Source organism: Mycetomoellerius zeteki, unplaced genomic scaffold (assembly GCF_001594055.1).
Source record: "Mycetomoellerius zeteki isolate Tzet28-1 unplaced genomic scaffold, Tzet1.0 scaffold61, whole genome shotgun sequence".
NCBI classification, from domain to species: Eukaryota; Metazoa; Arthropoda; class Insecta; order Hymenoptera; family Formicidae; genus Mycetomoellerius; species Mycetomoellerius zeteki.
This window is the reverse complement of record NW_017257621.1, coordinates 862,331-878,740: the sequence shown is the minus strand read 5'-3', so window position 1 is coordinate 878,740 and position 16,410 is coordinate 862,331. Positions and strand designations below refer to the sequence as shown.

Below are 16,410 nucleotides of genomic sequence, written 5' to 3'. Positions count from 1 at the left end.
GCTTGGCGGGTAACTCCTAATACTGAAACAAGCTCTTCTTGCGTTTGGCACGGATCCTCATCGAGCAATGCCTCCAATTCAGCGTCTTCGAAGGTTTTTGGCCTTCCTTCACGCGGACGGTCGTCAACATCGAAATCACCGTCTTTGAAGCGACGGAACCAATCTCGACACGTTGTTTCACTTAGAGCAGCATCTCCGTAAACTTTTTGGAGCTCTCGATGCGCTTCAGCCGCCGTTTTCTTCGAATGAAAGAAGAAAATCAATACTTCCCGCATATGACGATTATTTGGCACAAAATCAGACATTTTCACACAACCAAAAGAATATAACGTCAAAACAAAATCACTAATGTGTCGAAGCGGTTTGTTTACGTCATATGTCTAAGCTTGGTTCATGACGTTTAGATTATGTCAGAATCGACCAGCACTTACTGCTGGAACCATCTATTGACAAACAGCGGGAACTTAGTTGCGCACCTAATAATTTAATTGTAATCTTTAAATGCAATTGAATTATAATACTATAATAAAAAAAAGCATTTGAGATTAATAATAATAAATTTTGTGTAAGTGTCCGGACATAGGTACATATCCAGACACTAGGACGTTTACTTTATATCATCCGAGCATTATGTCACTTTTCGGAGGAGACATTCGATAATATTATGAAAGTTTCATAACGAACGGCGGGACTATAAGATGCTTTTGCGATCTTTCTGTTCGCAGTTGAATACGGAATGGGCTCAAGTTGAAGTGATAAATCTCATTAACGATGGCAGCGGTCTTGGATTCGGCATCATCGGCGGACGTAGCACCGGCGTTGTCGTCAAAACCATTCTTCCAGGAGGCGTTGCCGATCGCGTAAGCAAACCGAAAGCTAATATTCTCTTCTGTTGGAAGCATCTAAATTCTTTCTAGAAGCTAACTACACACAGAAAAATATTATTCTACTGCTAGAAAACTAATTACTCACTTCGCTCTTTCTTTTAAGTAACGGTTATTTTTAACAGAAAATATTTTCTTGATAATAGTTTCAAAATATACTTATTATAAATTTAAAAAAAACTCATCATGTATTAAAAATAAGAATTTATTTTTTCTTTTGAAGAATATTTTTATAAAATTTTTTAGAAGAAGCAACTTTATGTACAATATTAAGCAAATTGAATTTGTTTTAATTTAATAATCTTGATTGAAATATTAAACTTAATTCAGAATATATTTCGAATAAATTTGATGCTTGTAATGAAAAACAATAAATGTCTTGTAATGAAACTCATAATAGATTTGCAGACATATGAACTTTTGAAATACGTGAAACAAATAATTAATATTTAAATGCAGTATATATGTATTTTTCTGTGTGCGATTTTGAAAGTATTTCTAGCGACATTTACGACATAATAATTGTTTGTAATTATAAGTTTCCAAACGCGCGATATTATTAACATTGGAAGTACTAATGTTTCTCTCTCTCTCTCTCTCTCTCTCTCTCTCTCTCTCTCTCTCTTATTTACATTATTAAATTCATAATGTCAAATTATACCTAATTTAAGTTATGTTTTATTATTTCTGTAAGTCACCACTGCTTCTATTTATTGTGTTATGAATTTATAACTAAAATAATGGAGTTAAGCTAGAGTTCAAGAAATGGAGTTCAACCCAAGAAAATGTATTTTTGACTTAAATTTAGTTTATTACTTACTAATACATACGTTAATATGGGTTTAACTTTGTTGTTTAACTTTGAAATTAAGCACAAATATGGATTGATTTATATTTTAGTATACATGAAAGTTAAAAAGTAACAAAATATAATTTAACTCAGAGATTTAGTTCTATACCTCTTTTGATATCTAACAGTGAATAAAAGGATCAAGCGAATAAATTACTATGAGAATAAAAAAAATGATGAAAAATTAAATATTTTACAAGTATAAAAAAAGAACATAATTATTAAAAATTAAAACAATTTCAATATTCTATTTTTTATATAAAAAATATAATATTATATAATTTAAAAAATAAAAATAGTCAATAAAGACCGCTCAGTACTTCTAGTTTTAATTATATCGCCTTCTTGATAATTCGCTATATTACTTTTATCATAGATAGACTTGACTCTTAACAAGTAAATCTCGTCGTTAATCATAGGTTTAATCTTTAATAAGTTGCTCACTTAATCACATGGTCGCATCGCGTGCGCCACTGCACTCTTATTCTTCTTCTCCCTCAAACTTTCACGGTTTATTGTAACTCACACGCAGGAGGTCTATAACGCGCACACGATACAGAGTATATCTATCGGGGTTAGACCCGGTTTTTATATCAAATGCGTATCATTCAAAGCTGCTTGGAAACGGACGAGGAAATGAGAAGCGCGATAGAAAAATGGTTTGGGATGTCAACGTTTGCCCTTTAGACAAGAGTCGCGGAAATTAAACGCTTCTTCTCACATTGTGCCCGCAGGATAATCGACTCCAGAGCGGAGATCATATATTGCAGATCGGCGATGTCAATCTCCGTGGGATGGGAAGCGAACAAGTTGCCGCGGTTTTACGACAATCGGGCACCCATGTGCGGCTGGTCGTCGCGCGACCTGTGGAGCCAACTTCTCCCGATTATCAGGTATCTTCACTTCCGCAATTCCGCGTTAGCGATCGCGATTAATTGCGTGTGATATCGCTTTGCCCTTTATTTGTTCCGAGCGTTTGAGAGGGCAAGTGTAGGTCGTAGGGCAGCTTCAGTAATCTGCCATTTACATTGTCTTTAATGAGCTCTCTCTTGTTTGCTATCTTCTTCCTTGAATATAATTTGGAAACACAAATAACAAAATAAATTGAAAGCCAATTTAAATTGAAACTGTTAACCTACTTTATCTGATTTTTATTTATTATATTTGTTTTAATTAATATACAACAAATTTTTATGTTTTCAATAAGACGATATAGTTTCATGCTTTATAATTTATTTTGACTCCAGCCTTGTTATTTGTTGCTAATTCGGAAGTATAAGTAACTAGAATAAATTAAATTATTAATAACTAGAAATCCAATTAAAATTAAAAAATGTAGACTTGTTTTATCTGATTTTTATTTATTGTATATGTTTTTCTACAGACAATATTGTCCTTTTAAAGCACAAACGACTTTTTGATTGTGAATTTTAAGAAAATACGTATATAGCGGGATTCAGTATTTTCTCTAAAAAAAAAACTTGATAATATGTTAAGATTATGTGTGTATAAGAACATTATAATATTCAGTTTGTTTTATTGCAAGAACGAACACAAGTCACATCCATGTTTTCAGCGACCCATATTACAAATCACATAAGATTTTGTGCAAATAAAATTTGAATTTTTCTTCGTATTTTTTTAACACTAATTTTAATAAACATACAAAGACAAACATCCTTTTAAAATAGAGTTTTCAATGTTTTATATCATTTTTTTTATTGTCATTACAGAATCATCATTTACGGAGATATTAGACACACATAATTCATAAAATATTTCGAAATTAAAGGAGAAACTTTCAGAAAGACTTCATAATTAAAGAAATTTTTTCTTTATAATTTATTTTCACTCCAGTGACGTGCACATATTGTTTGCTGGCAAACTTCTAATACATTCTTACAACAAACTGCAATTCTTTTTCCATAAGAATCGCGTAATCCCGCTCGTATAGACGAAGTGAGGATAATAATTTAAAACTCGGTCCATTTGTCTAGCTCGCGCAAATTAGAAGCGTGTCCGCGTTCCGCAAATGTACGTATTTATAATACCCGAGTTACGTGCGCGATGTGAGCCATTAGATTCCGATGCAAGGGCTCAGAATGTGTCCGTCCGGTTTGGAGATTGATGGTACGGAATACGGCTCGCTTACATCATTGTCGAGGTTACCTTATTGACTACCCGCGAGCGGGGTTCCAGGCTAAAGCTTCACGCATGAAATTCCGGCAAACTGTAAGCCATTAGGACGATACATTACTGATCTGTCGATTGCAATGCGATCGATATCGTCGGATCCATGTTCGCGAATATTCCACAATTTCGCTCAAGTTCTCGGGACGACGAATGTTAGCCGCGAAGAAGAGTACACCGCGATTCGCGAAGCAATTATTCGAGCCGCGGTGACCAAGGACCGACTGTAATTCGGAGATTATGAATAATGCATGAGGTATTTTACGAAGTGATGGGGTTCCATTATGGAGAAGAATGGACTTTGGAATTTCTCATACGCTCGAAATCGCGAAAGATGGAAATTACTTCGCTACGGGATTAAAGTTGAAGACTTGGCGACAGCAGCCGTCCGCGAGTCGAGTTTATCTTTCGCTACAAATGAGTCATCGTACTTCAACGAGGAATGGCATAAATAACGGACGCATTAAAAGCGAAATAGTGAAACGAATTCGCGCGCTTTAATAAATTAAGTTTCATACATTGTTATCTGACTTCTGTAATAATTCAACGTTAAATGTGGGCACGCTTGCGGAAACAAAGTGTCTTCATTATTCGGTGAGGTCAAGTAAATGCAAGAAAGAGAGAGAGAGAGAGAGAAAGACACGTCGAAATACACTCGACTTTCTGTAACGTTTCGAAAAAACGGGACAGTTTTTCCTCGTAGGCTTTCAATTTTTATCGCGTTTGATCGATATTTATATTCCGACTCCGCGTATAATTCCGACCATCGTTCCCCGTGCGAATATTAAACAGTCGGCGACCCGGCTCTGCCACCAGCCGCGGAACAGGAATTCTTTCGTTGAATATTTTTTTTTTTAAAGAGTAACAAACTGTCCCCCGCTGCTTGTCGACTTGTAAATATCACTTGTTGAGGCTTGGCAAAATTCCCTCGAGACCTGTCACAATTCTTGCGAGCCAAGGTAAAATCCACGTGACATAAGCTCTGACATCTGTAAAAACAAAAAAAAGAAGACCATAAAAATTGATGCATTACAAGCCAGCGCTCCGAAAACGATTCTTTAATTAATTCTCAATGGACCGTAAAAATTGTCGAAGACGATATTTTTTTCAATTCAATAATAAACATTATTTTTTTTAATTATAATATATATCTCGATAAAGTTTGCTTTTAGATACAAGAATAAATTGAATAGTACATTGCCTTGCGACCATGTTAAAGTCCATAATTATTATTCCACGCACAGTCCGACGTAATCTCTGCGAGAAATTCTACGAGATTTGCCGCAAAAGCCGGGGGCGGTTAACATTTTTATTTACTCCGGTAGATTGAAATTTCCACACCGTTGGAAATTCAAAATCCTGGAAAACACGCTGGTCGCGCGGCATAGAAAAACGCGCTCGTCTCCTATAAATTCGAAGGGATGGGGAGGGTGAAGGCATAGGTGGCATTGGGACACATAAAATTTCTCGTTTCGGGATACCTTCCAGGCCCTCGGAAGTCACGCCCCGATCGTACCTACGAAAATCCTGGGGGATCCGGACGAACTGGACAGACATTTGGTGCACAGCGTACCGGAGAGCTACAACATGCGGCACGTGCAGAGGGGCGACAGTAGCTACGACAACGGCTACATGTATTCGCAGGAGTCCGACATTGAAATGCACGTGAGTGTCGCACCGAACATGTATTTCTTTTCGCGTTCACGACGCGGCCCATTTTCCATCCTCCTTCCGCTTTCCGCGCCGGTATCATATCCTCGTCATCGAAGTACTGCGACATGGAAAAATGTTTCCTTTCAGACAAGACCCGGTCTCATCATGGACGTGGTACGCAACCCAATGCCAATTGGAGCGATGCCAGTTATACCGGCGGTGCCACTTCCGGTGCAGCTCCAGGATCTCCCGGTGCTCACCATGGAGCCCCTCGACATTAATTCACTGCCAGAGATGGAACGCTTCGAGGTCGATCTCACGAAGGACGCTTACGGCCTCGGGATTACTATCGCTGGATACGTTTGCGAGAAAGGTAACGAAAAGCTCGACGTCATAGAGAATACATCCACACACATTGAGTGTTTTTGACGTTTTGAAAGCATGCCAAAGTAGCTGAAAGAATTGTATATTCAAAATATGCGAGCGAGTCGCAATGCCGCTATTGAGACAAATCGATCAGATAATTCTTATACCCTTAGGGATCCCAAATGAAAACTTTTGATTCCCTCTTGCAGAAGAGCTCTCTGGAATCTTCGTTAAGAGCATTAGCGAGGGTAGCGCGGCCGATTTGAGCAATAAGATCCAGATTAACGATCGAATAGTGGAGGTCGACGGACATTCCCTGCAAGGTTACACTAATCACGAGGCCGTTGAAGTGTTAAGGCGCACAGGACAAACGGTGACCCTCTGCTTGGAGCGATACCTTCGTGGACCAAAGTTCGAGCAGCTTCAACAAGCGATCGCCGCAAGCGAATTGAGATTACCTCAGCCGAGTTCACCGTCGATAACAAGCCTACCTAGTTTCCCCATGAGCGCAGTACGTTCAATTAACAATTGGTCATAGTTTAATAAAAAGAAAGGCAAAATGTACTTTTGCATTAATTAAATATTGCTTCGTTATTGTGTGCTATAGTTTTATGCGTTGATTCAAATTTTATTCTTCCTCTAGTTGCGCGTATCGGAAATTTCTCAATTATAAACTTCAAATTATACATTTTAATTATATTTATGCATTATTAAAATTATTGTTTTAATATATAATTAATATAAAGCTTTGCTATAACTGTATTCGTATTATTATTATTTCGTACTATTTGAAATTATTAAATCTGTATTTGCGCGCGTTTTTTCCTAGGATGGAGAGACCACTACCGAAATAGAGCCAGAAGGCGAATCTCACACCACCGTGGACAGTGCAATTCTGCAAGAAGGAGAACGTTTAAGAACGTCTGATGAACAGGACGAGGCGACCAATGTTGAAGCCCTATTGAGTGATCCATCGAGCGAACTCACGCCTCAAATTCGCGCGGCAATCAAAGCGAAATGGCAGAAGATTGTCGGACCAGAAACCGAGATAGTCGTAAGTACCGCAATCTCCTCGTATAAAGATAAGAATGCGCAAAGAAAGGATGTCTTTTTCGGTTCCTTATCGTTTGAATAGGTTGCCCAGCTGAAGAAGTTTGCCGAAGGTAGTGGTCTTGGTATTAGCTTAGAGGGAACAGTCGATGTGGAGAACGGCCAAGAAGTAAGGCCTCATCACTATATACGTTCGATCCTGCCGGAGGGCCCTGTCGGACAAAACGGCACGCTGCGCTCCGGCGACGAGTTGCTAGAGGTTATCGAATTTCTATATATTTTTAGCGAAGCTCTTTAACTCTATAATATCTTCCCTTCAAAAGTGCTCGATAAACGCTCCACTCTCACGAGCAATGTGTCTTAAATCGATATCGTGCTTTCTTGAAGGTAAACGGCTACCGTTTATTGGGCATCAATCATATGGAAGTGGTTAGCGTGCTGAAAGAGTTGCCTATACACGTTCGCATGGTTTGCGGAAGAAACATTGCCTCGCAAGATCCACTTTGTCCCATCGATACCGCTCAACATCAAGCCGCTTTCCAAACTAGAGTGAGTATACGGAGTGGTCGCGACGTCCCGCTGTCGAACGGTTAAATCGCGCTTTAAGAGAAGAACGGCAAAAATCTATGTTATCTCGTAGAGTATCCTTGGTGGGTCTCTGCAAAACTTGTTGCCCACGATGGATCGCCTTGTGAAAGCAAAGTCGGACGGTTCCTTGGCTTCGACGACGACCACGGCCACGGTGACCGACGCGAGTCTGAATAAAATGAAGTCGCGCTCGTTGGAACCGCTAACCGGTCTGGCGATGTGGAGTTCCGAACCGCAAATTATCGAATTGGTTAAAGGAGAGAGGGGCCTTGGGTTCTCCATTTTGGATTATCAGGTGCGAACGTCTTTTTCCGTAGTACGGGGTGGTTCTTCGCGATCTCGATGAGAATCTGCAATAATCTGTTCGACCTGTTTTCCGCTCGTCTTCGCTTTTAGGATCCAATGAACCCCAACGAAACTGTGATAGTAATACGATCGCTCGTGCCCGGCGGAGTGGCACAGGTCGACGGGCAGTTAATACCGGGCGATCGGCTTCTGTTTGTGAATGACATCGGATTAGAGAATGCAACACTGGACCAGGCCGTGCAGGCCCTTAAAGGCGCCCCGAAGGGGACCGTTCGCATCGGCGTGGCCAAACCGCTGCCAATACCAGACAGTATTGTCCAGGTGAGCGATCAAGACGACCGGACCGAGGCTACGAGAGATAGAGATACCGAGGCAGCGACCGCTTCCTCGATCGTGGATAGCCACAAACAGAGACGGGAGTATTTCCGCGAGCGTAAGATTAACGTGACCGAACCGCCGCATATGGATTTGATCGAGGGTTTGAAGCAAATGCACAACCTCGTTAAATCCGAAAGTTTTTAATTAGGTCACTCTGATCGGAGCAGTAGACTCAAGGCTCTTGCCTCTGCTAAATTTCACCGCGTATCTTCGAGACGGTCGACGTGCACAGCCGAAAAAACGCGCAATCGAATTATTCTCGGTTCAACTAACCGTATTCGATCACTGCGCTTGCAAATCACGAGCGAATTTAATATTCTCTCATTGATTAAACAGAACATTAATGTGCATACGAATCTGAATGCATATTTTCTAACGAGATTCCGTCTATAAAAGTGAAGTAACCGTCCCTGTTGCATTTCATATATACATATATAATACTAAATAAGACAGCAATACATTTGTGAGTGTCGTCGAATAATACGAGCATGAAACATTGTGTTCCATTTTGTGTGTTAGAAATCAGAAAAATTGATGAAACTGTCTATCATTCTTTTTATATGTTGTTTTTCTCTTTTTTTAATCATGTGCACGCACAAGTTTGTCGTTTGGTGAAATTGGCAGAGTGAATTTAGGAAACATAATTGGCATCGACATAGTATTAAAAAAATACTTTCATATACTTGCCATTTGTGTGTGATTGTTTTACAAGACATCAAAGCATAAATTAATTCAGCACATTTATACGGAATAATAAAATATTGAATTGTGTTGGAATTTTTAGAGCTATGATAATTCGTAAAATGTCTACTTATAAGCCTGCATGACGTAGTCCATTTGTGTTAAGTCCATTGTCTCATTTCATATTTATAGACTATATTTTATAATTGGTACTCTTACGTTACCTTTTCCTTTTTTTAATATTACCGCAAATGATATTTATATGTGCAATGACTGATTTTTTTAGATTATTTGTACACAGCCTTTTGTATTCATTTTTAGCGCGAATTTATGCCAAATATACTTATGGTTTATTTTAAACACGTTATTATCGATATTCGATTGTGGGAATAATTTCATCCCGTCGAATTTTTTAAGGCAACATACATTCAATATTCACCCACGGCAATGCACCACGCGTTCAATGTGCTTTGCATCCTGAACTGTGTTGATTTGTATGTTTCAGATTGATGATTTTGTATTGTATTTCTCGCCATTGCCATTAAGTTTTTATTCTGTAATCACGGCATACCGCAAAAGGCGTTGTTTCAACAACCGCGTAAAAGATTATTTATCATTATTTATCTATTTGTGCAATTGTTGATAGCTATATTCCCGCTTTAAGAATTTTCGCAAGTATTTTATTTATATAGGTGCTAATTTGACGTTATTGCGTCTACTTGCGAAAGTGGTGAAATAGATTAAACGTTATAAAGATTGACATTTCTTGATCGGTAGATAAGTCGAAAAAAAAGTACAATTTAAAATTCGTCGAATAAAATTTTACGGTATGCTTGCACACCGATAGAGTGCCGTATATGTGTTCTTTTATTTCATTTATCATTATCCGCAGCACCCCGTTCTCCATCCATTCCAGTTCTTTATGCGTTCGTCACCTGTGCTTGTGTTACATCATGATTTTAACAGTTTGCTTTTCATTTTCAGCTCCTTTACCCGCGCGGTACACTCTTCATTTCTAATAGTATATTTATATTAAACATTATAATATATCTATATAGTTTTTTCGTACCGCGTCCGTACCGTTGCAACCGGAACATCCATAAAGAACGGCGAAGTCTGTTACTTTACGAGGCCGCCCTTGGCGTTATTCCGGGGCGCGGCCAGGTGTCTTGAATGATTTATGCGATACCTTCGGACAAGATATACCAGCCGAACGGCATATTTTGATGGACGAACCTTTTCCCGCTTGGTTTCATTTGATTCCCGACCGAGGGAATTACGCGCGTCTCCTTCGGGATGCGGCCCACGTGGGATTAAGTGGGCTTCATCGCGAAGTTTAAGTACTCGCACGGAGAAAATAAAGCCATGGAAAGATTTCCAATTCTGGAAATCCTCTCGCGCGTGATTCATTCATCGAATTGCGGAGCAGGATTTGAATTGTGTTAAAGTGTGTTAAAGTGATAACAATTGCGATAATAACATATACATATTTCATCTTTCATATATTTGAGATAGAAATAGAACGCTCGACATCTGATAGAAATTGTCAAAAGTTATCTTTTATGCAAGTTTTATATTTGCGAAAGAAGAGTGTGTAGATTATATCTTTTTCTTAGGTTTATATCTTTTTAGGATTTTTGAAAATCATATGAATTATGTATGCGATCTCTGTATTTTCGACATAAGAAACCGATTGAAAGAAAAATCAGAAGATCACGCATACGCAACTTTAATATTTCTTGTATATTATATAGATTGTTTCGAACGAATCGATCCATTTTGACCAGTACAACTGATAATCCTTCTGTTCCTACTCAATATGATTCCGTCATGATATCCAATAAACTTTCGATTAGTCTTAAATTTCTTTACGGTGGTCAGTCGGGAGAAAGAGAAAACAGGTGAAAAAAAGAGGAAGGTTCGATAAACGTGAGAAGTGAAAATGTACAAATATCTTTTGGTGCTGAGTTATCTCGGTGCCAGAGAAAAAATGGAGAAACGCTAAAGATGCGGCGTACAAAAGAGAGAGAGAGAGAGAGAGAGAAAGAGAGAGAGAGAGCGAGAGAAAGAATGAGAGATGAGTGCGAAAAGAGAAATTTTTCGGTAATAGCGCTCGGTGTTTACCGCGGATGGGGTTTATATTGCCGACCATCACAAAACTAAGTAAGTACAGAACAAAACGATTGTAATAGTGAATGAAAGTTGCCTGGTAGAGTAGCTGAACAAAACAAACTTTATTGCATTCGACTGACTTCTCTCACATTACTTTCAAAATTCTTTCGAAACTCACGAACACACACGATCGTACTAGTGGTCTTTGTTTAGCAAGTTGCAAGTTCATTTTGAGGAATTATGATTTCTTTGCAGTATGTTACATTTGCCATTTGTCTCTTTGCAGTCGGGCGAGTACGAGAGAGCGAGAAAAAGAGAGAGTGAAAGACATAAAGTGATGAATATTAAAACAATAAATAAAGGCTCCTACAGTTAAACTAATCGATAATGATACAATGAAAAAGCTTATGTGAGCCGAATTGTAATATATATACATTTACACACGAAGAACTTGTGTCGGCTCACATAGGCTTTTTCACTGTATCATCATTATCAAATAGATAAAGTAGTTTTTAAAAAATAGATGATGTATATTTGATACGAGTGATTAGTAAATATGAATGCGAAATATGAATGAAAGAATGAGAGAGTGAGAAATTGAAATAAAAAACGAAATAAAAAGGAAAAGAAAAATGTAGAGAATGAACGGGAGAGAGATTGAAACGAAAGGAATTGGAGTGAAAGAGAAAGCGCGAGAGAGGATTCGAGCCGGCGGCAAAGTAGCCCGGGCGAGAGAACGAAAAAAAATGAGACGAAAGAGTGAAAAAGAGGGGAAAAGGAAAGACAATGAGAAATATCGTGAGAACGTATATAAACGAGGCAAGTAAAAGATCAAATACAAGTTGAAAGTCGTATTAAGTCTCTCGTTAACTTCATGGTTTTTTCTTTTTTTTTTTTTCTTCTTCTATGTCGCATTTTCCTTTTGCTGTCTCACAAAATCTCTTTAAGCGACCTATTTTTTTTCCAAGCGATCTCTCAAGCAAGCTCGTATGTCAAACTTTTCGCCTTTTTGTAGAGCTCTACTACCATTCCACTACTGTCTACTACTCACTGGCACCTTTCTTCACTATTATCAAGAGGCTCGTGGGGATCGATACGTACGTTTACTACTTACTCGCAACCTGTTTATACCTGAACTCTTCCGACCGCCTTCCCGATACTCGAACTACTTCGAACGGGCGAAACGGATGGTACACATAAGCCTCGATGGCAGCCGCTGGGATATCTGAGCCGCAAGTTACGTAATAAATCGATTCTCCTCCAGGCTTCCTTATTTCTTCACCGCTTAGAACGTGAAGCTCTTGTTATTATCTTTAAAGCCGAGTCTCGGAGGCACGCGAAAGTCACGATTATCAATCCTTATTGCTGTCGTTTATTGACCGTCGTTATTGTTATCACACGCGTTTTGCTGTTGTCATTACTGCCCTTTGTATAACTCTATCACCGTTTCTCATTGCCATTGTCATTTTCTTTTATCGTTTATATCACCGGTGTCGCTGTCGTTTATCGCTGTGTTGTAACTCTCCACCCCTTTCCTCGCTGTGTGCATAGCGCCTATTACAAGCTTCATTTGCGCAAGCTGCATAAAACGTTTAACACGGGATTCTCTTCGTGATATTCGCACATACGCATAACAGTTTTCTTGCAACAGTAAAGACAACGATAATCCAAATGAAAGTTTTCCTATTGACGCGCCTGCAAAATGCAGTCTCAGACTTCATGGATGCACGTTAAGTTTTTTCCTCCGGTATTCCGCTATTCGGATTTACTTGATAGTCACAGTCGCTACTCTTGCAAATGCTTGCATAGAATGACAATTTCCGCACATTAATGGAAAAAATAAAACAAACAAGCGCCTCCTCATAAATCTATCTGTCGCGTGTTGCAGCATGATCGCAACACCTCGCTTCATGCAGACTAAATATTTAAATGTAATTGATTCTGACAAAATCTCGCGCGATGCTGAAATAAATGTTGCGCAGTCATAGTTTAGATAAATGACTTGTAAAGCATCCCGCAAAAGCTTTCTGCTAAATTAACCATCGCGCGAACAGAAAGATTACGTATTTCTGTTCGCAAGAAATGTGACGTAAGTTTGCTGTAAGTGAAGCGCGGAGAGTATCTCGTTGGAAACTCATTTCTGTGACTCAACAACACGTACAAAGTTAAAAATAGATTTGAATAAAGACGACGTAAAATAAGTACAGTAATTAGACGATAGGTTAATTTATACAATCTGAATTTAAAGAAGAAATGTTTAAATCGTAATAAATCATTATTTGTATTAATGATGTTTATAAAAATACTTCTGATATTTTTATAAAAGTTGAAAATAACTTGTACATGCAGTAATAAATATTAGGGAATAGAACATTTCGAGATTGCGCGAAAGTACGTATTTTCCAAAACTCGTTCTTTTTCCGTTCTTAAAGAAATTGGAAGAAGAAATGCAGCAGAACTTTTCGCGCTTCTTCGTCAAAATTGACGATTACTTACGCGAAGACACGATTCTTTGCACGTTCTTCGAAACATACGGCAGATACAGTTATTACGTAAGTCATTTGTTCTTATCAGGGCACCTGCGGCAGGTGCATTTATCATAACGGCCTTCTTCAGTTCTTTCTCGCCCGAGTATCTTTTTCGCGCTGTTATTCTTATTACCACGAGAAAAATTTCGCCAGATATTTTACGAACAGCTGGACTCGTTCGTTGAGAAAACGAGACCCGACTTAGCTTCGAGATTTATCGTGTGTGAATTTTGTTTTTGAAACATAAACTTCGCGTTATTTCGTAAAAGATAAAATTGCTCCACGCTTGTTGATGTTAAATGTTTCGTGGAACTTTTTTTTTAATAAAAGTGTAATTATCACAATGTTATTGATAAATAAATGAACACCATATATTTGATTTTTTATCATAATTCTTATATTTTTTATTTTTATATATGACGCAAAAATATGTGAAAATATAATTTTTATTTGATACTTTTATTTGATTATCCGGTGAATTTTTATTTGATATTTTTATTTGGTTGTCCGGTGAATGTACCGGAAAATCTTTATCATCTTGCTTCCCATGTAAAGTTTACATAATTGTTTTATTTATAATTTTACAAGTATTTTTTTATAAAGATTTAAAACATTCTATGTAAAATATTTTTAAAATATATAAATGTATAAAATACATAATTACACGATTATATTTCTAGTAAAATGCGAATATAAATTTCCTCCATTCTCATTATGCATTTCCTGTGATGCATTAAGTGCACGTAACATTGTCTTTTTTTCTTTAGAAACGCTTTGTATGCACTTTTTTCCCTATTTTTCTAAAGACAAGCATTTGTTTCATTTTACGTACAGAAATTATAAAAAAGATAAACTAAAAACACACATAAGCTATAGTCGCGTTGGCACGCTTCGTAGAATTTAGCGAAAATGCGGCGTGATAAAAATTTATTGTCGGAAGAACCATAAGTCACACGTAATTATTCAAACTACACACACACTGCGTATCTTTCTAATGATGACGTATCTTTTTCGTTTTTCAGAGCGAGGCGTAAGCGCCGAGGCGGATCCGTTTCCCGTACGAGCCATACCTTTACTGCAGTTATCGACCAAAAAACCAAAACAGAAATAGAAAATAAAAGTACCATGAGCAAGCACTATATCCTCATTTATGCCCATTTTAATATAACAATTAATCGAAAAGAACAAGGAATGTAATATAATTTCACGCTAATCAAAAAATGCGAAATCGAAGGAAAAGGAAAAATCAAGAAGGAAGGAACAAAACGTATGTCCTATCCTTTTATTTATTTATTCAGGATTTCTCTCTCTCTCTCTTTCACCAATATGAGCTTAATTAATATACTTAATAATTAATTAATACGGTTGACATTTTATCGACGTGTTCCTTCGATTTTTCACGTCGTCGACGTATTTACTTGTTAAGTAAGGAATTCTTATACAATCTACTAAAATCGAGCATGATTTCAAACAACAACGATTTTGTAGTTTCTTCCTCGGCTCTTTGTCATTCTTAATGTATTTAAAATTTACGATCGTTATGTGAAATTGTATCACTAACTTTGTTACATTTTATCAGAAATATAGAAATATACTGAACGCACACATATGATATGAATGATGTTGAGATATGAAATATCATTTGAACAATTCTCGCAACGTTTTTGTCCTCGAAAGATTTCGTTTTTTTATATTGCCGCTATAATGTCAGTTACAAAATTTTTAGTTAATTCGATTTTTTCTGCAACGTATAATCTAAACTGAGTTTTAGAATAAATCTGCTTACTGATAAATAATTTTGTTGCTTGAAATTAATGGTTTCGAATTGGTTTATGCAAATTTATTTATTGATGAATCGACAGTTTTGTTATATGCCACACACGGAAGGAATAGTTTGGCAAAAATATTTAAAAATTTAGATATAAAATTGGAAATAATTTTGTCGGACTGTCAAAATAATTAGGATGCTCAAACTGATTATTTAAATGTCAAAACTTTTTGCAGCATTGCTTAGCATACTTGAATTATTTACATAAATATTTTTATTATCCAACAAAATTATTTTCAGATCTGTATCTATCTAATTTTTTAGATATTTCAGCGAAATCATTTATTTTGTGTGCGAGCGTTATTATTTTCATAAGAAATAAGCTATTGAAATAATATGGATGTTCCGTTTTGCAACTGGTATCCAACATGAATCCCTCATAATTAGCGAATTATCGCAAACTATGAGTTGGATGAGAATCTCGTGATAAAATATATCAAGTTCTATAGGTAAGTCTCCATATTTTTTTCCAGTAGGTTGCTCGTCTTGTATATATAGGATGTTCCCAAAAGGTGGTATCAAATTTTAGGGGTATGTAGTACTCGTTAAAACAAACCAAAAAGTCTTAATGAACAGTACTCCGAAAATCTTTTATTTCTGAGTTATGAAGCATTTTCTTCTGTGAAAAATAGAAAATAACTTCAATTTACAATAAATGTTCAATGCGCCCTCCATTTCAACACACAATTTGGCACGTCTCCTCATTAAAGATCGAACACGTTCAAAGATTTTGGATTTATTCCGTATTTGTTGACAACAGTTTTCAATTCTCTGAGTCAATTCATCTATTGTATCAACTGATGTGACATATACCATGCTCTTCAAGTGTCCCCATAGATAATAATCCAACGGATTTAAATTCGGTGAGCGAGGTGGCCATACAACTGGACCGCCACGTCCTATCCACCTTTCTTGAAAACGACTGGTTAAATGGTATCTGACATTAACGAGGAAATGAGCAGGGGCACCATGAAATGAAAATGCTTCATAACTCAG

At 37.2% G+C, this 16,410-nt stretch overlaps 1 protein-coding gene across 1 annotated transcript in view; it reads left to right on the top strand.

Moving 5' to 3' along the window:
- Positions 1-16,410, top strand: part of LOC108728341 (uncharacterized) — a 119,501-nt gene that overhangs the window by 65,241 nt on the left and 37,850 nt on the right. The window contains exons 8-17 of the mRNA XM_018456843.1: positions 726-860; positions 2,469-2,627; positions 5,413-5,589; positions 5,725-5,950; positions 6,153-6,454; positions 6,773-6,997; positions 7,079-7,252; positions 7,381-7,542; positions 7,634-7,876; positions 7,978-8,208. Coding sequence (XP_018312345.1) covers positions 726-860; positions 2,469-2,627; positions 5,413-5,589; positions 5,725-5,950; positions 6,153-6,454; positions 6,773-6,997; positions 7,079-7,252; positions 7,381-7,542; positions 7,634-7,876; positions 7,978-8,208 — 2,034 coding nt within the window. The remainder of the gene's footprint in view (positions 1-725; positions 861-2,468; positions 2,628-5,412; positions 5,590-5,724; positions 5,951-6,152; positions 6,455-6,772; positions 6,998-7,078; positions 7,253-7,380; positions 7,543-7,633; positions 7,877-7,977; positions 8,209-16,410) is intronic.